General features: G+C 49.4%; 1 protein-coding gene across 1 annotated transcript; it reads right to left on the reverse strand.

Annotated features, from left to right (window-relative positions):
* Positions 1–291: 291 nt before the first annotated feature.
* Positions 292–2,600, reverse strand: LOC134933669 (E3 ubiquitin/ISG15 ligase TRIM25-like). The gene has a single exon (XM_063929046.1). The coding sequence runs from the start codon at positions 2,589–2,591 to the stop codon at positions 984–986; it is 1,608 nt and encodes a 535-aa protein (XP_063785116.1). The 5' UTR covers positions 2,592–2,600; the 3' UTR covers positions 292–983.
* Positions 2,601–26,451: the final 23,851 nt, after the last annotated feature.

A 26,451-nucleotide genomic window follows, 5' to 3' on the forward strand; every position in this document is an offset into this window, starting at 1 on the left:
AACGGAAGGAGCACATATCTCCTATATGTACAGGCTTAGCTGTGGAAGCCAATCACACAAGCCTGCCTGTCTCATCCCTCCCCCAATACATCGGTAAAACAAATATTTCGAAGAGACATTGGTTAGAAAATGTATGATCAATGTCTCCCAAAGTCTCTGACTGTGACGCTATAACGTTGTTTATTACATGTATAATGTCATTTGTATGTTTTAAGGCTCTTATGGTGACAGTGTACATGGCGGTAAGTGATGGCGGCAGTATAAAGGGCGTGATGTAAAGAGAGAGCGCTGTATAATTTGTACTATACTTTTATAATGGTGAGCACATAAACAATCATTATACATTGTGATTCCTGCATAAGATAATACAGATAAGCAATGAGGCATCATGCAGTCAGTAACTGTCCAGCCAGTCATGTGTTATGTAAGAAACATCGGCTTTTGTTACAGTTCCCAGTAGGCGGAGCTTTACACAGTCCCCGCCCCATTCTCCCCCTACACACATAACACCCAGTGCGGGCGAGTGTAGCTCTGACAGTAATAGGGGGCACCAGTGGTCTCAGTGTTACTGAATCGCGGCGCCCTAGAGTATCAGCATTTTACTCACAGGACACCGAGGCCAAATGTTTTATATTAATTAATTCAGCAAATATTACATAGATAAAATAGTGCTGGGCTGTCCTCCCTATGGTCAGGTGTGTGGTGATGGGCCGGGGATGTAGTCACAGTGATGTCACTCATAATGTCACCATCACACTATACTGACATCAGCACACTGACAGATATTCCAGCCAATCACAGGTGTCAGAGGCAGAGATGTGTATTTATATAGTTATAATGACAGCAACACACCACACTGGTCATGTGGTCACCCAGGGGGAGGGACTCAGCTGTAGCTTCACCTACTGCTACATTCTATTGGCTGAGTGCTTCACCAATCATATTCCCCTCCCTGTGATGTCACCAGTCTCTGGGAGGATTTCCTATGGTAATGTCTCCCAGCTCCTGACTCCCCCACATATAGTTATAGAACCTATTGGTTCAAATAAACTGTTCCCTATATATAATGCAGCATGGAGGGGCTCAGTGAGGGCGGCAGTGTAGGTGTGTAAGTGTCTGATGGGGTCACACAGAGAATAAAAGGACATCTGTCCTGCCTCATAATCCAGATATACCCTCACTCTGTCACAGGGGATATTATCAGGTAACTGGATCTCTGTACTGTCATGTATCACTGAGTGCTGATTATCATACCTCCTACACAGACACCAGGACTTGTTATTATTCCCAATTTCTGACTGACGTCCTCTCCTGTCTATACTGGGATAACACATACCCACTCTCCAGTACTCTGACTTTCTGACATCCACCTCCCAGTAATGCCGCCCTGAAGAGAATCCCCTGGTGCTTATTACCTGATCACACTGAAATCTCTCTGGTGTTACTGGGTGATTCTTGTTTATAAATGACCATGATGCAGTTTTCCTGTCATCTGATATCTGTATATAATCACTACCTGTGGTTACATCCAGTAATAGGTCTGTAGGTTGCTGCACATAGATCCCTATATTTATACCTGTTATTATATTAAATAATGTGTGTAATGTCCCTGAGATGAGACCCACATCCAGATCTCCTGCACCATGGACCTGGTTATCATGTCTCTCTGTGTCCTCAGTATCACACAAGTCCCCTGTGTCTGGTTCCTGTAAGACAGTCACTGGGTCAGACATGTTACACAGCTCCTCAATGTGACGCATCTTCCCGGACAGCTCGTCCTTCTTTATTTCCAGCTGCTGGATCAGATCAGAGACTGAGAATGAAACGCGCTGTTCCTGCCTGGAGATCTCACTCAGGACTCTCTTCTCCAGGTCTTCCAGCTGTCTCCTGATGTCTCTAAACAGGGCAGTGACTGTCTCTGTTACACCAGCCGCTTTTCCCTGTTCTTCTCTCCTGCGCTCCTGCAGTCTCTGGACTCTTTTCTCAGTCTCGGCTCTCTTTGTGGTCAGTTTCTGTAGAACATTTCTCAGCTTCTCCTTCTTCTTCTTAAAAGCCTCATCCAACATCTCCACATGGTGTCCCTGGTGTTCTCCAGCCAAACTGCAGGACACACAGATACAAGCAGCGTCCTCAGTGCAGTAATACTCCAGGACCTTCTTATGGACGGAGCATTTCCTGTTCCCCAGGGCAGTGGTGGGATCACATAAGACGTGTTCTGCTGACTTGCTGTGTACTCTCAGGTGTTTATCACACAGAGAAGCCTCACACAGCAGACAGGATTTAGCAGCAGGTACAGGAGAGTCCACACAGTAAGTGCAGAAGATCCCAGTGTCCTCCTGATCTGGCCGAGTAGACAGGAAACTCTCCACTATGTTACACAGCGTTATGTTCCTCTGCAGTACAGGACGTCTTCTGAACTCTGCTCTGCATTCAGGACAGGTATATTCTTCTTTCCATTCCTCCTGTGTATCCAGCATATGATCAATACAAACACGGCAGAAGTTGTGGCCACATCTCAGGGTTACAGGATCTGTATAAATGCTCAGGCAGATGGAACAGTCCAGCTCCTGTCTCAGATCAGCAGACGCCATCGCTGGCAGCAGGAGAGAGAAATTAAACTGAAATCTGATACTCAGATACCAGTGTAGTCACATTCTGCACACAGGGCGAGGCTGAGCTGTCACTCAGATACCAGTGTGGTCACATTCTGCACACAGGGCGAGGCTGAGCTGTCACTCAGATACCAGTGTGGTCACATTCTGCACACAGGGCGAGGCTGAGCTGTAACTCAGATTATAGGTACAAGCTCAGTTACGCTAAGGGACACAGATAATATGTATGACTGATAAAGATACATATTGGGCCTTATTCAGATTTGAAGATAAATGTAGTCACAAAATGTATCTTAGAAAAATCGCATTTTCTTCCTAGTATGAGTGGGCGTGTTCTGTTCTGATGTCACCTTATAGCAATGAAGAATACAGTATGCTGATTATGTCTTTTATTTGTTGTTGGTAATACTTGATTTATTACAGATAGACACAGACAGTATCGGACTGGGGTATGAAGGGACCACCGGGGTAATGCTATGGTAGGAGCCCATGTTTAGGGGTGTAGCCAGTCTCCAGAGGGTGTGTGGCCAGTATCCAGAGGGGGGGTGTCCATCCACCACATTGGTTTGCCTAACCATTAGAGCATGCATGGTCTGGGCCCCTTGATAAATATATAACGTATATACTGCTAGTGCATGCATGATAATGTACCAGATTAATAACAGCAATGCACTGTAGAGAATACACCATAGTCCTGTGCAGTATAATGTAACATATGTATAATGTGTAATTCACATGCACAGTCTGGAACCTGATCCCTAGAGGAGGGGCCCCCAGGCATTGGGACCCACTGGCGGTTTCCCCTGTACCCATGTGGGTCAGTCCAACCCTGGACACAGACGTCATCATCCATACCCTCCAACATTTTACACATAAAAGACAGTATAAATTTGGAAAGCGGACGTGGTCACGCCCCCTTTCCTATACTTTTAATGTAAATTTAGAGAGTCAAAAATCGGTACATACCCCCTTTTGGCGGTTACAGACCATAAAAAAAGGTACTGTACCTGCCAAAAAGGTACAGTTGGAGGGTATGCATCATCTCCTCATTGCATACTTGCCTACCCTCCCGGAAGCTGCGGGAGGCTCCCGATATTTCCCAGTGAAGTGGGCAGGATGGTGTAAAAATCACCGGCAATCGCAGGGCTATGAAAAGGGGGCAGGACTAAATGACTGGAATTAACCATTTAGCTCCGCCCCTCTCTGCGGGCCCGCAAATTGAATGTGTTTTCCTGAGTTGGAGGTGGGCCTTAAGTTCCATCCTTTGCTGTAGACCTGCAAATCTCGGGTGTTTTCTAGTGCTGGGGGCGGGGCCTAATTGATAAACAGTTTGCCCCCCCCTCCCAAGTGACATGTTGTGTCTCCTTTCCTGGCTTCTCCCTGAGAGGAGAATGAAGAAGTCGGTAAGTATTCCTCATTGCTGTTCTCCTCTTCCTTCTTCCTGGTCACATGTCCCTCTGTGCTAATGGAATTCTCATTTCTCTATCGTCCTAAGTGGATGCTGGGGTTCCTGAAAGGACCATGGGGAATAGCGGCTCCGCAGGAGACAGGGCACAAAAAAGTAAAGCTTTTACCAGATCAGGTGGTGTGCACTGGCTCCTCCCCCTATGACCCTCCTCCAGACTCCAGTTAGATTTTGTGCCCGAACGAGAAGGGTGCAATCTAGGTGGCTCTCCTAAAGAGCTGCTTAGAGAAAGTTTAGCTTAGGTTTTTTACTTTACAGTGAGTCCTGCTGGCAACAGGATCACTGCAACGAGGGACTTAGGGGAGAAGTAGTGAACTCACCTGCGTGCAGAGTGGATTTGCTGCTTGGCTACTGGACACTAGCTCCAGAGGGACGATCACAGGTACAGCCTGGATGGTCACCGGAGCCGCGCCGCCGGCCCCCTTGCAGACGCTGAAGAGAGAAGAGGTCCAAAATCGGCGGCTGAAGACTCCTGAGTCTTCATAAAGGTAGCGCACAGCACTGCAGCTGTGCGCCATTTTCCTCTCAGCACACTTCACACAACAGTCACTGAGGGTGCAGAGCGCTGGGGGGGGCGCTCTGAGAGGCAAATAAAAACCTTATTAGAGGCAAAAAATACCTCACATATAGCCCACAGAGGCTATATGGAGATATTTAACCCCTGCCTAACTTCAAAAATAGCGGGAGACGAGCCCGCCGAAAAAGGGGCGGGGCCTATCTCCTCAGCACACAGCGCCATTTTCTCTCACAGAAAAGCTGGAGAGAAGGCTCCCAGGCTCTCCCCTGCACTGCACTACAGAAACAGGGTTAAAACAGAGAGGGGGGGCACTGATTTTGGCGATATTGTATATATATAAAAGATGCTATAAGGGAGAAACACTTATATAAGGTTGTCCCTATATAATTATAGCGTTTTTGGTGTGTGCTGGCAGACTCTCCCTCTGTCTCCCCAAAGGGCTGGTGGGTCCTGTCCTCTGTCAGAGCATTCCCGGTGTGTGTGCTGTGTGTCGGTACGTGTGTGTCGACATGTATGAGGACGATGTTGGTGAGGAGGCGGAGAAATTGCCTGTAATGGTGATGTCACTCTCTAGGGAGTCGACACCGGAATGGATGGCTTATTTAGAGAATTACGTGAGAATGTCAACACGCTGCAAGGTCGGTTGACGACATGAGACGGCCGACAATCTATTAGGACCGGTCCAGGCGTCTCAGAAACACCGTCAGGGGTTTTAAAAACGCCCATTTACCTCAGTCGGTCGACACAGACACGGACACTGAATACAGTGTCGACGGTGAATAAACAAACGTATTTCTCATTAGGGCCACACGTTAAGGGCAATGAAGGAGGTGTTACGTGTTTCTGATACTACAAGTACCACAAGAAAGGGTATTATGTGGGAGTGAAAAAACTACCTGTAGTTTTTCCTGAATCAGATAAAATAAAATGAAGTGTGTGATGATGCGTAGGGTTACCCCGATAGCAAATATTGGCGTTATACCCTTTCCCGCCAGAAATTAGGGTACGTTGGGAAACACCCCTTAGGGTGATAAGGCGCTCACACGCTTATCAAGTGGCGTTACCGTCTCCAGATACGGCCGCCCTCAAGGAGCCAGCTGATAGGAAGCTGGAAAAATATCCTAAAAAGTATATACACACATACGGTGGTTATACTGCGACCAGCGATCGCCATCAGCCTGGAGATGCAGTGCTGGGTTGGCTTGGTCGGATTCCCTGACTGAAAATATTTTATTCATGTAGAGCATTTAATAGGATGCATTCTATATATATGTATGTGAGATGCACAGAGGGATATTTGCTCTCTGGCATCAAGATAAGTGCGTTGTCCATATCTCCCAGAAGATGTCAGGGACACGACAGTGGTCAGGTGATACAGATCCCATACGGCAGATGGAAGTATTGCTGTATAAAGGGAAGGAGTTATTTGGGGGTCGGTCCATCGGACCTGGGGACCACAGCAACAGCTGGGAAATCCAACCTTTTTTACCCCAAGTTACATCTCAGCTAAAAAAGACACCGTCTTTTCAGCCTCAATCTTTCCTTTCCCATGAGGGCATGCAGGCAAAAGGCCAGTCATATCTGCCCAGACATAGAGGTAAGGGAAGTAGACTGCAGCAGGCAGCCCTTTCCCAGGAAAAGAAGCCCTCCACCGCGTCTGCCAAGTCCTCAGCATGACGCTGGGGCCGTGCAAGCGGACTCAAGGTGGGGGGGTAGTCTCAAGAGTCTCAGGGCGCAGTGGGATCACTCGCAAGTTGACCCCTAGATCGTACGAGTATTATCCCAGGGGTAAAGATTGGAGAGTCGAGACATCTTCTCCTCGCAGGTTCCTGAAGTCTGCTTTACCAACGGCTCCCTCCGACAGGGAGGCAGCATTGGAAACAATTCACAAGCTGTATATCCAGCAGGTGATAATCAAAGTACCCCTCCTACGACAAGGAAAAGGGTATTATTTTTCCACACTATATTGTGGTACTGAAGCCAGACGGCTTGGTGACACATAGTCTAAATCTAAAATGTTTTGAACACTTACATAAAAGGTTCAAATCGAGATAAAGTCACTCAGAGCAGTGATAGCGAACCGGAAAAAAGGGGACTATATGGTGTCCCTGGACATCAAGGATTACCTCCATGTCCAAATTTTGTCCTTCTCATCAAGGGTACCTCTGGTTCGTGGTAGAGAACTGTCAATATCAGTTTCAGACGATGCCGTTTGAATTATCCACGGCACCCCGGGCCTTTTTACCAAGGTAATGGCCGAAAAGATGTTTCTTCAAAGAAAAAAGGCATCTAAATTATCCCTTACTTGCACGACCTAAAAAGGGCAAGTTCCAGAGAACAGTTGGAGGTCGGAAGAGCACTATCTAAAGTAGTTCTTCGACGGCACGACTGGATTCTAAATATTCCAAGAATCGCAGCTGTTTTCCGACGATACGTCTGCTGTTCCTAGGGATGATTCTGGACACGGTTCAGAAAAAGGTTTTTCTTCCCGAGGAAAAGGCCAAGGAGTTATCCGACCTGTCAGGAACCTCCTAAAACCAGGAAAGGTGTCTGTACATCAATGCACAAGAGTCCTGGGAAAAATGGTGGCTTTTTACGAAGCAATTCCATTCGGCAGATTCCATGCAAGAATTTTCCAAAGGGATCTGTTGGACAATTGGTCAGGGTCGCATCCTCAGATGCACCTGCGAATAACCCTGTCGCCAAGGACAAGGGTATATCTTCTGTGGTGGTTGCAAAAGGCTCATCTATTGGAGGGCCGCAGATTCGGCATACAGGATTTGATCCTGGTGACCACGGACGCCAGCCTGAGAGGTTGGGGAGCAGTCACACAAGGAAGAAACTTCCAGGGGGTATGGACGAACCTGGAAAAGTCTCTTCACATAAACATTCTGGTACTAAGAGCAATCTAAAATGCTCTAAGCCAGGCGGAACCACTCCTGCAAGGAAAACCGGTGTTGATTCAGTCGGACAACATCACGGCGGTCGCCCATGTAAACAGACAGGGCGGCACAAGAAGCAGGAGTGCAATGGCAGAAGCTGCCAAGATTCTTCGCTGGGCGGAGAATCACGTAATAGCACTGTCAGCAGTGTTCTTCCCGGGCGTGGACAACTGGGAAGCAGACTTCCTCAGCAGACACGATATTCACCCGGGAGAGGGGGGTCTTCATCCAGAAGTCTTCCACATGCTAATAAACTGTTGGGAAAGACCAATGGTAGACATGATGGCGTCTCGCCTCAACAAGAAACTGGACAAGTATTGCGCCAGGTCAAGAGATCCACAGGCAATAGCTGTGGACGCACTGGTAACACCTTGGGTGTACAAATCAGTATATGTGTTTCCTCCTCTGCCTCTCATACCAAAGGTATTGAAGATTATACGGTGAGGAGGAGTAAGAACAATACTAGTGGCTCCGGATTGGCCAAGAAGGACTTGGTACCCGGAACTTCAAGAGTTGGTCACGGACGACCCGTGCCCTCTACTTCTGAGAAGGGACCTGCTACAACAGGGTCCCTGTCTCTTTCAAGACTTACCGCGGCTGCGTTTGACGGCATGGCGGTTGAACGCCAGATCCTAAAAGGGAAAGGCATTCCAGAAGAAGTCATTCCTACCTTGATTAAGGCAAGGAAGGAAGTCACCGCGAAACATTATCACCGCATTTGGCGAAAATATGTCGCGTGGTGCGAGGATCGGAGTGTTCCGACGGAGGAATTTCAACTGGGTCGTTTCCTACATTTCCTACAATCAGGATTGTCTATGGGTCTCAAATTGAGATCTATTAAGGTTCAAATTTCGGCCCTGTCAATATTCTTCCAAAAAGAATTGGCCTCAGTTCCTGAGGTACAGACTTTTGTTAAAGGAGTACTGCATATACAGCCTCCTGTGGTGCCTCCGGTGGCACCGTGGGATCTAAATGTAGTTTTAGATTTCCTCAAATCCCATTGGTTTGAACCATTGAAAAAGGTGGATTTTAAATATCTCACATGGAAAGTGACTGTTACTGGCCCTGGCTTCCGCCAGGAGAGTATCTGAATTGGCGGCTTTATCTTATAAAAGCCCTTATCTAATCTTCCATTCGGATAGGGCAGAACTGAGGACTCGTCCGCATTTTCTCCCTAAGGTGGTATCAGCGTTTCACCTGAACCAACCTATTGTGGTGCCTGCGGCCACTGGCGACTTGGAGGACTCCAAGTTGTTGGACGTTGTCAGAGCCTTAAAAATATACATTTCAAGGACGGCTGAAGTCAGAAAATCTGACTCGCTGTTGATACTATATGCACCCAACAAGTTGGGTGCCCCTGCTTCTAAGCAGACGATTGCTCGTTGGATTTGTAACACAATTCAACTTGCTCATTCTGTGGCAGGCCTGCCACAGCCTAAATCTGTTAAGGCCCATTCCACAAGGAAGGTGGGCTCATCTTGGGCGGCTGCCCGAGGGGTCTCGGCATTACAATTCTGCCGAGCAGCTACGTGGTCGGGGGAAAACACGTTTGTAAAATTCTACAAATTTGATACCCTGGCAAAAGAGGACTTGGAATTCTCTCATTCGGTGCTGCAGAGTCATCCGCACTCTCCCGCCCGTTTGGGAGCTTTGGTATAATCCCCATGGTCCTTTCAGGAACCCCAGCATCCACTTAGGACGATAGAGAAAATAAGAATTTACTTACCGATAATTCTATTTCTCGGAGTCCGTAGTGGATGCTGGGCGCCCATCCCAAGTGCGGATTATCTGCAATACTGTACATAGTTATTGTTAACAAATTCGGGTTATATTGTTAAGGAGCCATCTTTAAGAGGCTCTTTCTGTTATCATACTGTTAACTGGGTTTAGATCACAAGTTGTACGGTGTGATTGGTGTGGCTGGTATGAGTCTTACCCGGGATTCAAATTGCCTCCCTTATTGTGTACGCTCGTCCGGGCACAGTACCTAACTGGAGTCTGGAGGAGGGTCATAGGGGGAGGAGCCAGTGCACACCACCTGATCTGGTAAAAGCTTTACTTTTTTGTGCCCTGTCTCCTGCGGAGCCGCTATTCCCCATGGTCCTTTCAGGAACCCCAGCATCCACTACGGACTCCGAGAAATAGAATTATCGGTAAGTAAATTCTTATTATTACTGCTACTTGATAATGCACAAAAACGATATCTATATCATACTGGCCTACTCTCAGAAGTTGCGGGATACTCATAATATTTCGGGTAGCCCCTGCACCCCCAGAAGAGTAAGTGTCTCTCCTGCATCATACACGCTTCCTATCAGGCAGGATGTGGAGAAAATCACCATAATCGTGGTTCCGGGCAGAGGGGGTGGAACATAATGACACTATTTGCATAATTATACGCCATCCCTGTCCTTGGACCTACAAATTGCAGCATTTTTCCCATGGTGGGGCCTAATAAAGTGACAGACCGGCCCCCGGCCCCCTTCCCCCAAAGTGGCCAGCAGCGAGGAGACAGAAAAGTAGGTAAGTATGATATATATATATATATACACAAATTTGTTGGTACCCCTGCAACTTATTAAAACAATGCTTCATTCCTCCTGAAAAGTGATGAAAGTAAAAGTTATTGTCTCAGGTATACCTGCATGCCTTTGCTATGCCATAGAATAAAGCAATGGAACTAAAAACAGATACATTATTATTCTCCAAATATATTTTAAAATGGCTTAGACAGATTTGGTACCCTATAGAAAAGATAATAAATAATTGGATTATAGTGATATTTTTTACTATTTGCTTTCTTGAATTAGCATCACTCATCTCTTCTCTTCTAATCAGTCATTCAGCAGAAGTAAATGGAGATATGTAGTTGCTCTGCTGTTTGGTATCATTGTGTGCACCACACTGAGCATGGTCCAGAGAAAGCAAATGATAGTGTTGTCTGAGATTAGAAAGAAAAGTGTACACCTGCATATTAAAGGTAAAGGCTATTAGACCATGTCCATGGCAACAAGATGGGGGAGTGGATACTCTTTACACGGGCCTGTTGCGGGGGCCTGAGTCCTTTTCCCATTGTAGTGAGCCTCACTCTGGGCAGGGAGAGAGAGACCTGACTACTGCTAGAGCAGCCTCTCTCTGAGCATGCTGGGCTGGGTAGAGAGCCAGCAGCAGTCAGTCCTCTCTCTCCCTGAATAGGGGAGAAATGGCACCCACACACCCTGGTACCCCTGTATGGCACGCACGGCCAAGCATAAGATCAGTTTTTTAATTTTCTAAGGAGGGTGTCTAGCCACACCTCCCCCCATTGGCCATGCCCCCTCCCTGTACCGGGGCCTGGCAAAGCTGTCGGCACCCCTCACCATGTCGAAGCAGCTTCATGTTCCTGTGACTACAGTTGCAAATATTATTAAGAAGTTTAAAGTACATGAGACTGTGGGGGTGATCAGACCTGCGCGCTGCTGTGCACCGCAATGCGCATGCATGTCGGACAACGTCGGTCAGTGACAGGATGGTGCCAAAATTCTGATCGCACGGGCGTTCGCAAGCTGATTGACAGTAAGAGTCCGTTTGTGGGTGGTAACTGTCCGTTCATTGGGAGTGTCCAGAAAAACGCAGGCGTGCCCAATCGTTTTTAGGGAGGGTGTCTGACGTCAGCTCCGAGTGTGGTATAATAGATAGACCAGGGGGGGTGGCAATTATTTCAGCTGAGGGGCCACTTAACACTTTCCTGTCCGTATTCGAGGGCCGCACACAAAATATCAGCTCCCCCCACGCACCAAGAATATAGGGGCTTGGTTTCATGTGGAAAGGGGCGTGACCAAAAATAATACAGATTCATATTAGGCTGCACAATAGTCTCCATTATTCAAATATTGCCACACAGTAGCGCCACTTACACACATTACACCAGGTAGAGACCCTTTTACACATATTACGCCAGGTAGAGCCCTTGTTACACATTACGCCAGGTAGAGACCCATTTTACACATTACGCCAGGTAGAGACCCATTTTACACATTACAGGTAGAGCCCCTATCACACATTACGGCAGGCAGAGTCCCCTTTTTACACATTACAGCAGGTAAAGTCCCCTTTTACACATTAAGCAGGTAAAGTCCCATTTGACACATTACGGCAGGCAGAGTCCCCTTTTACACAATACAGCAGGCAGAGTCCCATTTTAAACATTATGGCAGGCAGAGTCCCCTTTTACACATTACAGCAGGCAGAGTCCCATTTTACACATTACGGCAGGCAGAGTGCCCTTTTACACATTACGGCAGGTAGAGCCCCCTTTTACACATTATGGCAGGTAGAGCCCCCTTTTACACATTACGGCAGGTAGAGCTCCCTTTTACACATTACGGCAGGTAGAGTCCCCTTTTACACATTACGGCAGGTAGAGTCCCCTTTTACACATTACGGCAGGTAGAGCCCCCTTTTACACATTACGGCAGGTAGAGCCCCCTTTTACACATTACGGCAGGTAGAGCCCCCTTTTACACATTACGGCAGGTAGAGCGCCCTTTTACACATTACGGCAGGTAGAGCCCCTTTTACACATTACGGCAGGTAGAGCCCCCTTTTACACATTACAGCAGGTAGAGCCCCCTTTTACACATTATGGCAGATAGAGCCCCCTTTGACACATTACGGCAGGTAGAGCCCCCTTTTACACATTACGGCAGGTAGAGTCTCCTTTTACACATTACGGCAGGTAGAGTCCCCTTTTACACATTACGGCAGGTAGAGCCCCCTTTTACACATTACGGCAGGTAGAGCCCCCTTTTACACATTACGGCAGGTAGAGTCCCCTTTTACACATTACGGCAGGTAGAGCGCCCTTTTACACATTACGGCAGGTAGAGCCCCCTTTTACACATTACAGCAGGTAGAGCCCCCTTTTACACATTATGGCAGGTAGAGCCCCCTTTGACACATTACGGCAGGTATAGCCCCCTTTTACACATTACGGCAGGTAGAGTCTCCTTTTACACATTATCATTTTATGTGGGATAATCATTGAGCAGCAAGCAAGTTATCCAGGGTCTCATCGCCCCTACAGAAAGGGGGACAGCATTTTATAAAAGTGTGTTCACTTACCACTGCGGGACGTGCAGAGATAAAGGCAGGGGAAGGAAGCGTTGTTGGAGGGAGGTCTGACAGATCTGTCTGCTACCGCCGCTAATGATGGTCAGGACCCCGCTGGAGAAGCTGGACCCAGAGAACCTGGGCACAATTACCAGCTTCCCACCCTACCCCCAACCCCCCACCCGCTGGACCAAATTACCAGCTCCCCCCCTGGCAAAATTAGCAGGAACCTCGCTGCAGTATGACAAGTCCAGAAGAGGATTAACAGAAATTGCTATAGCTAGGGTGCTATTTGCAAATGAATATCTTTATCCAATTTCATAAAAAATGGTAAAAGCTCTACCGTAGGTGCTCTTCCAGATTCAGGCGCTGCTGCTGCTGCTGTGTATTCAGACTTCCTGTCGCTTCCTGCTTGCTAGGTGCTCCCCGCATCCATGCTCTCTCTGGCCCGGCCTGGGCACACCCCCAGCACCGCCGACCTCCTGTTGTAAAGCTGGCTGGCAGATGTGATGAGTCAGGTGACGTGCCCGCGAGGCCACGACCTCAGTGCTACCGGCATCTTGGAGGTACTGCAGAGCAATGACAAGTAGCTCAGCCGGTCGGGCCGCTTGTCATTGCGCGCTGGTGGTAGGCAGGGGGCCGGGCAGGATCGGTTCTCGGGCCGTATTTTGCCCACCCCTAAGATAGACAGTGTCTAGTTAGACAGTCAATAGATAGACACCACATGTTAGACAGTCAAAAGGTCAACAGGGTCAAAAGGTCGACATGAAAATGGTTGACACAAAAAAGTAGACAACTTCATTTTTGCGTTTTGGGGGTTTGTGTGGATACTTTTGTCATCTGGGACCCCCAATTGTAGGAAGGCATCCCCTCGCAGAGCTCACTTTGCTCGCCACGCTTCGGGCACGGTGGCTTTCTGTGCTCGCCACAAGATTTATAACCAACTCTATGCCGACATGGATAGAGAAGGTATGAAAGTCTAAATACATGTAAATTAAAAAAAAACCTGTCTACCTTTTTTATGTCGACCATTTTCATGCCGACCTTTTGACCCTGTCGACCTACTGTCTCTCTTAACATGTGGTGTCTATCTATTGACTGTCTAACTAGACACTGTCTATCTATCATCCGGATACCGTCAGCTCCGGCCCCGATCAGCCGGTTCTCATCGCACTGGAGGAGTAAGTCCTGGGCTGCACACACTGCGCACAGCGGATATTTGCACCTTGGTGTACACATGCGATCGCACACTTGCACGGGTGAATTTACACTCCCCCTGGGGGCTGCGACTATCTGATCGCAGGACAGCAAAGTTAGCAGCCCAGCGACCAGGTCTGAATTACCCCGTATCAGGATGTGGCCGCAAGAGGAAAGTGACCCCAGATTAAACAGAAGGATGGTGAGAATTGTAGAAAAAGAGCCAAGGAAAACGTCCACAGAGATACAGCTGAGCTCCAAGGTCAGGGTATGTCAGGGTCTGATCCCACCATCCAGCGCTTTCTGACTGGTCAACACTTTTGATAAAACAACATACAGGCCAGACTGGAATCTGCTATAATGTATATTGTGCAATGCTCCTGGGAGAACGTCCTGTGGACAGATGAGAATTGGATGTATATTGTGCAATGCTCCTGGGAGAACGTCCTGTGGACAGATGAGAATTGGATGTATATTGTGCAATGCTCCTGGTAGAACGTCCTGTGGACAGATGAGAATTGGATGTATATTGTGCAATGCTCCTGGGAGAACGTCCTGTGGACAGATGATAATTGGATGTATATTGTTCAATGCTCCTGGGAGAACGTCCTGTGGACAGATGAGAATTGGATGTATATTGTGCAATGCTCCTGGGAGAACGTCCTGTGGACAGATGAGAATTGGATGTATATTGTGCAATGCTCCTGGGAGAACGTCCTGTGGACAGATGAGAATTGGATGTATATTGTGCAATGCTCCTGGGAGAACGTCCTGTGGACAGATGAGAATTGGATGTATATTGTGCAATGCTCCTGGGAGAACGTCCTGTGGACAGATGAGAATTGGATGTATATTGTGCAATGCTCCTGGGAGAACGTCCTGTGGACAGATGAGAATTGGATGTATATTGTGCAATGCTCCTGGGAGAACGTCCTGTGGACAGATGAGAATTGGATGTATATTGTGCAATGCTCCTGGGAGAACGTCCTGTGGACAGATGAGAATTGGATGTATATTGTGCAATGCTCCTGGGAGAACGTCCTGTGGACAGATGAGAATTGGATGTATATTGTGCAATGCTCCTGGGAGAACGTCCTGTGGACAGATGAGAATTGGATGTATATTGTGCAATGCTCCTGGGAGAACGTCCTGTGGACAGATGAGAATTGGATGTATATTGTGCAATGCTCCTGGGAGAACGTCCTGTGGACAGATGAGAATTGGATGTATATTGTGCAATGCTCCTGGTAGAACGTCCTGTGGACAGATGAGAATTGGATGTATATTGTGCAATGCTCCTGGGAGAACGTCCTGTGGACAGATGATAATTGGATGTATATTGTTCAATGCTCCTGGGAGAATGTCCTGTGGACAGATGAGAATTGGATGTATATTGTGCAATGCTCCTGGGAGAACGTCCTGTGGACAGATGAGAATTGGATGTATATTGTGCAATGCTCCTGGGAGAACGTCCTGTGGACAGATGAGAATTGGATGTATATTGTGCAATGCTCCTGGGAGAACGTCCTGTAGACAGATGAGAATTGGATGTATATTGTGCAATGCTCCTGGGAGAACGTCCTGTGGACAGATGAGAATTGGATGTATATTGTGCAATGCTCCTGGGAGAACGTCCTGTGGACAGATGAGAATTGGATGTATATTGTGCAATGCTCCTGGGAGAACGTCCTGTGGACAGATGAGAATTGGATGTATATTGTGCAATGCTCCTGGGAGAACGTCCTGTGGACAGATGAGAATTGGATGTATATTGTGCAATGCTCCTGGGAGAACGTCCTGTGGACAGATGAGAATTGGAGCTGTGTGATAAGTCTCCTGAGCTCTGCAGTATGGTCACCAGGGCCGGCAAGAGAAATCTTGGGGCCCGGTACACCAATTTCTCCGGGGCTCCCCACCCTGCCTTGACTCCCCCCCCCCCCCCCTTATAAAGCACAAAGTGGCTGTAAAAAAATTATATATATATATATATAAATATATATATATATATATATATATATATATACACATACAAATATACTAGGTGCTTCATCGCGCCCTACGGGCGCTCTTCACACCGTCGCAAGGGGCTGCGCCCCCTTAACCATTGCATGCCTTTCTGGGGTTTAATATTTGTATGATATGGAGTATTACCTGCATTCCTTTGTTAGTGGTTAAATATTGCACAATGAAAGGGCGTGCGACGGCGTGAACAGCACCTGCAGGGCACGATGTACAGAATGTAGCGGGTGCGGGGGGGACTGCGGATGGTGTCTGTAGATGCTGCGGGTGGAGGGGAGGCAGAAGTGGGGGTGGGGCCCGGATGGGGAAGGTTCGGGAGGTGCTGCGTGTGGGGGAGGGGCAGAGGAGTGGGGGATGCAGATGGGGGAGGGGTCCAGAGGCACTGCAGGTGGGGGAGGGGCAGGGGTGCCACGGGTGGGAGAGGGGCAGATGTGGGGATGTTGTGGATGGGTGAAGGGTTCCGGAGGTGTTGTGGGATGGGAAGGGACGGGAGTGCCGGGGGTTGGGTAGGGGACAGCAGGCACCATGGGTAGGGGCAGGTACGGGTGTTGCAGCGGATGGGAAAGGAGGTCCGGAGGTGCTGCAGGTGGTGGAGGGGCAGGTGCGGGGGTGCCATTGGTGGGGGAGGGGTGGGTGTGGGGGGGGACGCTGATGGAGGAGGGTGTCTGCAGATGCTGCGGATGGAGGGGGCAGGTGTGGGGGGAGACATATAAGGGGGGTGAATGGTGGAAGGGGCCTGGAGGTGCTGTGGGTGGTGAAGGGGTGGAGGAGTGGGAGCCACGGGTGGTGTAGGGGGTCTGGAGGCACAGCATGTGGGGGAGGGGTGGAGTGCCGCATGTGGTGGAGGGGAAGGTGCGGAGGTGTGGTGCATTGGGGAGAGGTCTGGAGGCGCTGCGGGTACTGTACATGCCATAAAAGGTAGTTGGAGGGTATGCAGTAACAGGGCCAGGACAGGGGTGACGGTGCCAGGACAGGGGTGACGGTGCCAGGACAGGGGTGACGGTGCCAGGACAGGGGTGACAGGGCCAGGACAGAAATGATAGGGACAGGATAGGGGTGACAGGGCCAGGGTAGGGGCGGCAGGGCCAGGGTAGGGGCGGCAGGACCAGGACAGGGGTGACGGGGCCAGTATAGGGTTGACAGGGCAAGCACAGGGGTGACAGGGCCAGGATAGGGGTAACAGGGCTAGCATAAGGGTGACAAGGCCAGGTAAAAGGGTGAAAGGGCAAGGATAAGGGTGGCAGGGCAAGGCCAGGGGTGACAGGGACATGACAGAACACAGGGCACGGGAGAGATTGGTATTAGGGACAAAACAGTGGTGACAGACAGATGTGTCTTACCGGAGTCACTGCTGCTGGCTGATGCTGTTCCACTCCAACCTGTTGGGATCTGCTGCTGCTGGAGACTTGGCATGGCTGACTCTCTCAGGCTGGAGTCCTGCTTTCTCTACCCATCCGCATCCCTCCCCACCCTCCTCAGTCACACACCGCAGACCTAGCGCAGCTGCCGGGCACTGTGGTAAGGTGAGACTGGGAGTGACTGGTTAGCCCCCTGGAGATGCTGCGGCTGGAGGGAGGAGGGGGTCATAGCATGCACGTGGCGCGGACCTCACGGCTTCCGGGCACTGTGGTAAGGGGAGACTGGGAGTGACTGGTTAGCTCCCAGGAGACGCTGCGGCTGGAGGGAGGAGTGGGTCAGAGCCTGCAAGCAGCTCGGATTTCTGCAGTGCTACCCGCCAGCTAAAGTGTGTGAATGAGCTGGGCGCACTCCACTGCGGGTGGCAGCGCTGCAGCTAGCGGTGGGGTTGCCGGGGCTGGAGATAACAGAGGCAGTATGGAACCTGCACAGCGGCAGGTGCCCCACAAAACTGCAGCTAAGAAGCGTGGAGTGTGCCAGAAAGTGACGCTCCTCTGCACCAGAGAGACCCTGCTGAGTATGCTGATGTGGGGGTCAAGTATGGCATACCCCCTCACACACCCCCATACCTCCCAAATGTCCAGATTTTCGCGGGACAGTCCCATTTTTTGGGGTCTGTCCCGCTGTCCCACCCGCGGGTCGCAGTGTCCGGCGGTGGGGGGGGGGGGGGGGGGGCAGTTGGAAAGCTCCTGTACTCGCTGTTCTGCTTAGCAGAGCAGCGGTGAATAGTGGAGACAGAGGGAGAGGGGGCATCAGGGGGTAATGGGGGGGGTTCCAGCAGCAGAGCCGGATTAAGGGGGGGGGGGGCAGGGGATACGTACTGTTGGCCCCACAGTTTTAGGGGGCCCCCCGGCTGGAGTAGCTCTGTCCCAGCTCAGAAGCCCCCCCCCCCTCGTCCTGCCAGCAACAGCGGCAGCATTGTCCTACAGTCAGCACACGCTGCTGCATATTGGCAGGTCTGTGGTGTTGCAGGGAGGCAGCAGTCTCCCTGCTTTCTTCTCCCTGTGCGGGTGTGTAAGGGGGAGCGACCACCCCCTCTGGATTTAGCCCTAGCTGAGGGGCCAAAATCCCATAAAAAAAAACAAAAACACGGGATTTGCGTAAGGGGGCGTGGCCGCGCGGGGCGCGATTAGTCCACGCCCCCAACACCCAGCAGGCACAGCAATGAGATAGGGCTCCCCTGTCTCAAGTGCCCTGGGCCCCCCAGACTCATAATCAGCCCCTGGGAGCAGAGCCGGCCATAGCTATAGGCAAACTAGGCAATTGCCTAGGGCATTTGATATGCCTAGGGGCATCAGCAGCTTCTGCTGATTAAAATGATATGCAGCATGCCTATATTCTGTGTAGCATTTCATATGCAGATACAGCCACAGTCTCACACAGTATAAAGGCATGCTGTATATCATATTAATCAGCAGAAGCTGCTTGTGCATCCTAGCCACATAACAATGCATTTTCATTAAAAAATTTGTCCGACGTTAGCACTGAGGCAAGATTTATGAGGACACATCTGTATCCAAGCAGAGGCGGAGGTCACAGTGTTAGCGGCAGTGTGAGTGCTGTGTGCATGTGAGTGGGTTGGTTGTGCAGTAGTGTTTGGAATATGTGTAAGGAGCATTATGTGTGTCATGTAAAAATGCATTAATAATGTGCAACATATGTATAAGGGGCACTGTGTGTGTCATTATGTGTATAAGGGCATTAATAATGTGTGGCATACAGTATGTGTAACAGGATACTACTGTATGTGTCATTATGTGTATAGGGGCACTAACAATGTGCAGCAAATGTGTAGGGGGCACTATGTGTGTCATTATGTGTATTAGGGCATTAATAATGTGCGGCATATGTGTAAAGGACATTATGTGTAAAAGGGCATTAATAAAGGTTGTCATAATGTGTAAGCACATTATGTTTAGAAGGACAATAATGTGTCTCATATGTGTTAGGGGCATTACTGTGTGGAATTATGTGTTTAAGGTGCTCTTCTATGTGGTGTTGCGTATAGAAAGGGCAGTACTGTGTCGTCTAAAGTGAATAAAGAGCAATATGGTGTAGTGTAATGTGAATAAGGAGCAATTCAGTGTGATATAATGTGAATAAGTGGCTCTACTGTGAGGAGTAACGTTTATAAGGTAAAGTGATACTACTGTGGGATGTAATATGAATTTTGGAAACTATCGCATGATCAAATGTGAATAAAGTGCAGTACTGTGTGGCGTATTTGGAATTGGGGTTACTATTGTGTGGCCATGCCCCTTGCCAGCAAAAACACACCCCTTTTTGGGATGTGCGCCAAATGTGCAAACTGTTCCTATTTAAAATATAGGGGGTACAAACACCAAAATAAGGACTGCTATGGCTGAGGGGTGATGGTTCTGGGAAAGAAGTGCAAGGTCAGAGGCAGAACCAGCAGTGGTGCTAGGGGGCACCAGCCAAAATCTTGCCTAGGGCATCATATTGGCTAGGGCCGGCTCTGCCTGGGAGCATGCCAGCAGCTCACAGAGCGCTGGGCATGCCCCCTCACTGACGAAAAACGGGGCCCTCCCGTGAAGCCACGCCCCCTTTTCGCCGAGTGTGTTTCCCTCCTTCTGCCTGGAGAAAGCTCCTGCAGAAAGCTGGGAGGTCTGCACCCCTGCCTGTGCCATGTCCAATGCCCATGCTATCTGCTTCTGCTCCTAGTCTCCTGTAGATTTGGCCAGATCTCTGTGACTCATTTGACTAACTCCGCCCACTGTTGTGACTCCGCCCAGCGTTAGCAAATTAATCACAAGGTCACAGAATAGGGCTATTATATAGGAGATACACACACACATATACTGTATATATATATATATATATATATATAAAATATACAGTATATATATATTATAATTTATACATATATATATATATATATATATGGTCCTTGTATGGGCGGCATATACACAGATGCAGATCTGAGGGGAGGGCACCGGGGCAAGGTGAACGTAAGTCCGGAGTGCCAGGTACATTTTTTGCATATATATATATATATATATATATATATATACACACACACACATAGAACTCACCATACACACATTTATATAGAATAATATGGCAGTACCTTGCCATAGTATACAGTATGACAGGCTGTGAGGGTGCCATCCAGGCACGTAGGGAGCAGGGTTGGACAGAGGTAGTGCTGCGGGCAGCTGCTATAAGAAGCCCTGACTCACACAGTCAGTGTAGCCTGTGTTTGCTGCTCTGCTGCCTGGCTCTTCAGCGGCAGCAGATCGTCAGACAGGGACGGGGCGGCAGAGAGGCATGCCGCAAGCATAATGAAGGCAACAAAGCGGAGACCAACCGGACCAAGCAAGTGATGGGGCCCCCCTGAAGCTCGGGGCCCGGGAGGGATGTCCCCTTTGACCCCCCCCTGTCGCCGGGCCTGAGGGTCACAGACAGAGACATGAAGCTGTATAAGAAAAGATCCCCGTACCCACAGTGACACATGCTGCTTGGGTATGTGTAGGGGCTGTGTGGTGGCCGGTGTCAGAAAGCTCCATCTCAGTCGCAGGTCCTGGGTCCTCCAACAGGATAATGACCCAAAACACACAGCTAGAAAATCACCCATGAATGGATAAGAACAGTGGACGGCAGGGCCGTAACTACGTGTGTGCCAAGGGGGCTTGGCACACAGCGCAGTTGCCCTGGGGGCGCACGGCCAGCGGCATGTAATGAGTCAAATTGACTCATTACATGCCGCCTCTGAAGTCTCTGCGCCGTGTGCCGCAGCCGCGCTAGAGGAGAGAGCAGCGCCGGGCAGGAGGAGGGAGGGGGAGCAGGGAGCCGCAGCAGCGCTATTTGATTGGTAGTAAGCGCCGCTGCAGCATCCCCCTCTCCTTCCGTATTGGTTGCTTGGCGCTGCTGTGGATGCTGGGATGCATCCCAGCATCCACAGCAGCGCCAGGCAGCCAATACAGAAGGAGAGGGGGATGCTGCAGCGGCGCTTACTACCAATCAAATAGCGCTGCTGCGGCTCCCTGCTCCCCCTCCCTCCTCCTCCTTCTCACCTCGCTCACTGCCTGCACCGAGAGGAAGCTGCACGAGGAGCCTGTCAGCGGGGAGAAGGTAAGTATATCCCTCTCTCTTTCTCTTTCTCTTTCTCTCTCTTTCTCTCTCTCTCTCTCTCTCTCTCTGGGGGACACCGTCTGCCGCAATGTGTAAAAAGGGGTCCCATCTGCCGCAATGTGTAAAAAGGGGTCCCGTCTGCCGCAATGTGTAAAAAGTGGTCCTGTCTGCCGCAATGTGTAAAAAGGGGTCCCATCTGCCGCAATGTGTAAAAAGGGGTCCCAGCTGCCGCAATGTGTAAAAAGGGGTCCCATCTGCCGCAATGTGTAAAAAGGGGTCCCATCTGCCGCAATGTGTAAAAAGGGGTCCCATCTGCCGCAATGTGTAAAAAGGGGTCCCATCTGCCGCAATGTGTAAAAAGGGGTCCCGGCTGCCGCAATGTGTAAAAAGGGGTCCCGGCTGCCGCAATGTGTAAAAAGGGGTCCCGACTGCCGCAATGTGTAAAAAGGGGGACTGGCTGCCGCAATGTGTAAAAAGGGGGACGCTGTCTGCTGTAATGTGTAAAAGAGGCTCTACCTGGTGTAGTGGCGCTACTGTGCAGCGTAATTTGAATAATGGAGACTACTGTGCACCGTAATAGGAATTGCTATTATTTTGTGGCCACGCCCCTTCCCCGTGAAGCCACGCCCCTATATATTTTTCGAGCGCCTACGGCGCGCCTTGCGCCCATCTTGTACGGGGGGGGGGGACGGGACGCCAATGTCAGTTCTTGCACACAGCGCTAAAATGCCTAGTTACGGCACTGGTGGACGGTTCTGAAGTGGCCCCTATGAACCCTGATCTGACTCCTATGGAACATCTATAGAAAGAGCTGAGACATGCAGTCTGGAGAAGGCGCCATCACACCTGAGACCGCTGGGGCAGTTTGCGCAGGAGGAGTGGCCCAAACTTACCTGCTGACAGGTGCAGAAGTGTCACTGAGAGCTACAGAAGTCACATGATTGCAGTGATTGCCCCTAAAGATCGTGCAACAAAATATTACATTATTTTATATTATGGGTCCCATCAGCGTTGTCTCTGCCATGTTCATTTGTTTCATTAATTATACTTTCTTATTGATTCAAAAATGTAATGCAAATCTGATTTCTACTAACTGTGGAATAAACACTGCTGGGTGCTAATTACTATTATCACTTCCAGGTTATTTCAGTGACATAAGGAATCCGACATTGGCCCTCATTCCGAGTTGATCGCACACTGCAACTTTTTGCAGCCCGTGCGATCAGATAGTCACCGCCTATGGGGGAGTGTATTGTAGCTTAGCAAGTGTGCGATCGCATGTGCAGGGGAACTGTGCCAAAAAGTTTTGTGCTCAGAGTAGATCTGAACTTACTCAGCCGCTACGATCACTTCAGCCTGTCCGGTCCCGGGATTGACGTCAGTCACCCGCCCTGCAAACGCCTGGACACGCCTGCGTTTTCTTCACCACTCCCAAAAATGGTAAGTTGACACCCAGATCCGTCTTCTGCCTGTCAATCTTCTTGCATTTGTCGCTACGAACTCTTCTGTCGGTATTCTGGTCGCTTCCTGGCGATGCCCATCGCCGGGCAACGACGCGCATGCGCATTGCTGCCCGCACGCAGCCGCAGTACAGACCCGTTTGCACGGCTGTGAAAAAAGCAGCATGCGAACGGGTCGGAATGACCCCCATTATTTCTCCATGTATGTGTGTGTGTGTGTCTGTGTGTGTGTGTATGTGTGTGTGTGTGCACCATATGTGCGTCGATCATTGTCATGTCAACCTTTTACACGTCAACCTATTGACCATGTCGACCATATGGGGTCGACCTATTGACTGGTGACGTTATTACTGTTGACCTATGACCCGGATACGGTATTACTGGTGACCTATTGACTGGTGACGTTATTACTGTGACCTATGACCCGAATACGGTATTACTGTGACCTATGACCCGGATACGGTATTACTGTGACCTATGACCCGGATACGGTATTACTGTGACCTATCACCCGGATACAGTATTACTGTGACCTATGACCCGGATACAGTATTACTGGTGACCTATTGACTGGTGACGTTATTACTGTGACCTATGACCCGAATACGGTATTACTGTGACCTATGACCCGGATACGGTATTACTGTGACCTATGACCCGGATACGGTATTACTGTGACCTATGACCCGGATACGGTATTACTGTGACCTATGACCCGGATACGGTATTACTGTGCAGTGTATTGCAGCATACATATATCCGGGTGATTATTATTACAGTGTTACATCTATCTATACGTTGTATCTATATACTGTCACTGTGTCACTAGTGACTAGAGACACCTAGACTGGAATAAAGATACTTTAATGGATTGGAAATGTCGGGGTCAGACAGTGAAATTCCTGATCATCTCTTTCTGACGTCTCATTGTTGTATCATGTATCCTGGTGTGATAAGAGCTAGAATTCATGTGTGTGCGCAATGGCCGCTGCTCACGCAAGTGATTATTGGCAGACTGCGCATGTGCTGCGATCGCATGGCGCATGCGTGAAGGTGCCGCTGCCGTCCCGCTCGCAGGGAGGATTTTATGGGAAAGTGATTGACAGGAAGTGACCCCTTGGAGGTGGTAACGGGGAGTGGTTGCAAACACACAGGCGTGCCGATACTATTGTTGAGGTGCGTATCTGCCACCAGCTGCGAGCTTGTACATATAAAACATGGCGCCTGTGTTGCTATTACCCTGTCCAGGCTGCGTAGCCATAGGCCAACCCTTAGTTCATTGTTTTTGCATATGGGCTGTGAATGAGTTTGCAGTAGCTCCAGTGGACGTCTCTTTTACTGTCTGGGCGGCAGCGTCGCTTGTTAATATCAGCAGTTACGAAGCCGAGATAATCGCTCATGCTAGAGCATTAGTGTACAAACATGGCTGAGGCCCCGTGTGTGAGAGTATGAGGTGTTGCTGGGTTTGGTAGCAGTGGCCACTAGGGGGCAGCAGAGTACATGCAGGAACTGAGCTGCTGCCGTACTCTGGGCTTTAGCTGACATTTCCTAACAATGATATGGAGCCTATTTATCATTACTTACTTATATCATTTTTTTAAACAACATTTTCATGTTACTTTTGTGATTTACAAGTAACGGAGCCATTCATTCATTAATCATGTAATGCAGAAGATATCAATGTTATCTCTTGGTTACAAATCTCACAATGATGGGGGTTATTTCGAGTTGATAGCACGTAGCAACTTTTTGCTGCTCGTGCGATCAACCTGACGCCGCCTATGGGGGAGTGTATTTTAGCATAGCAGGGCTGTGATCGCTTGTACAACCCTGCTATGCTAAAAAAGTTTTGTGCAGAACAAGACCAGCCCTGCAGCTACTACCCCAGTGTGACGGATCCAGCGATGAAGGACCCGGCTATGATGTCAGACATCCACCCTCCAAACACCTGGACACACCTGCGTTCACCTTACCATGCCCAGGAAATGGTGAGTAGATGCCCCGATCCTCCTTCCAGGTGTCAATCTTCTTGCGATCGCTTTCTTCGGTCCTGGTGCCGTTGCCCGGCGACTGCCATCGCTGGGTAATGACGCGAGTGCACAATGTTGGCGCCACGCAGCAGCAGTTCCGACCCGTTTGCACCTCAGCGAAGAACCACTGCGTGCGAACGGGTCAGAATGGCCCCCCAATGTGCACTGCAGGTGGGGCAGATATAACATTTGCAGAGAGAGTTATATTTGGGTGGGTTATGTTGTTTCTGTGCAGGGTAAATACTGGCTGCTTTATATTTACACTGCAATTTAGATTTCAGTTTGACATAACACACCCAAATCTAAAGGTGGGTAAACACTGGCCGATATATCGCGGGTGCGTCGGCCAGTGTGTACGGGCGATACGTCTGTGAACTCCGTCTTTCACAGACGTATCGCGTCGGCCCCGCAGATATATTGGCGCGTCGCTGTGTGTGTACGGGTGGTCAGCCGATCGCCTGTAGACATGCTACGGCAGCCGGCGGTGATTGACAGCTGAACTGGGCACGTCCGCCCAGTTCATGACGTCAGTCCCCGACAGATCGGGCAATGTGTATGCTCAACACACTGCCCAATCCGTCCATAGATATATCTGCCGATCAATTGATTGGCAGATATATCTACCACTGTGTACCCACCTTAACGCTCTCTGCTCATTTTACATCTGCCATACCTGCACTGCACATGGTTTTGCCCAACTGCTAACAAATTGTTTGCTGCGATCAACTCTGAATTACCCCCAGTGGTCACTGTGGACACAGATGCCATTCATAAAGCTAAAAAAAGCATTTTTTTTAGGAACTTGCAGTATGAGTGTAACTACGCCATCATGAGATGGCGCACAGTCCCCCATTTCAATCTTCACAAGCTGTGGTTTATATGGCAACTTGTGCAGGAGAGGGATCTTATCAGATGCTTCCCCTTATCTGTCGTCACTGCCTACAACTCTCTGCTCCACTTCTGTCCATCCATGTCCCCCACACCCCCAGTCATCGTTCCAGGTGTCATGGGTCAGTATCTGCGGTATCTGAATATTCCACATGACATTGCCATCAGATGTGGCCATTACACTTACCTTAGTAGGGAGATAGGTCCTTAGTTCTGTGTCTGGCTCCTCTGGTCACATTGCACTGCCATCTTCTCTGATGGGTACCGGGGTAACTTGGACTTCACTGTGCCCTGGAGCAGAGCTGCTGAGCACCCATACCGGCCCCCAGAGTAGCACCCTCCGGCCCCTGGCAGCCAGAACTCCCTGCATCAAGCTTCTCATTATGCAGCCAGATCTGTGCTAGACTGCCAGGAGAGCGCCCCCTGTGGTGTCCGCATGTAATTTCTGCTGGATCTATAATAATATGGTGATGCACAATGCAATGGATGCTCAGTCCAGTGACCCGTCATAAGCAGCATTACCACCTGTATGTGAGCAATTAGACATGAATAATGCACAGTAATGGCTGATTGTTACCGGGAATGGTGGATAAAATGACCTCTGAAGGCAAATAAGACTTGTGACTTCACACGTGTGACGCGCTGGTTAATAAATACATGTCACAAATAAAGACAAACACAACTGACAAGGTGCTTGATCTAATTAATTCCTGTTGCAGCCA

This window comes from Pseudophryne corroboree, chromosome 6 (genome assembly GCF_028390025.1).
Source record: "Pseudophryne corroboree isolate aPseCor3 chromosome 6, aPseCor3.hap2, whole genome shotgun sequence".
In the NCBI taxonomy this organism is placed as follows: domain Eukaryota; kingdom Metazoa; phylum Chordata; class Amphibia; order Anura; family Myobatrachidae; genus Pseudophryne; species Pseudophryne corroboree.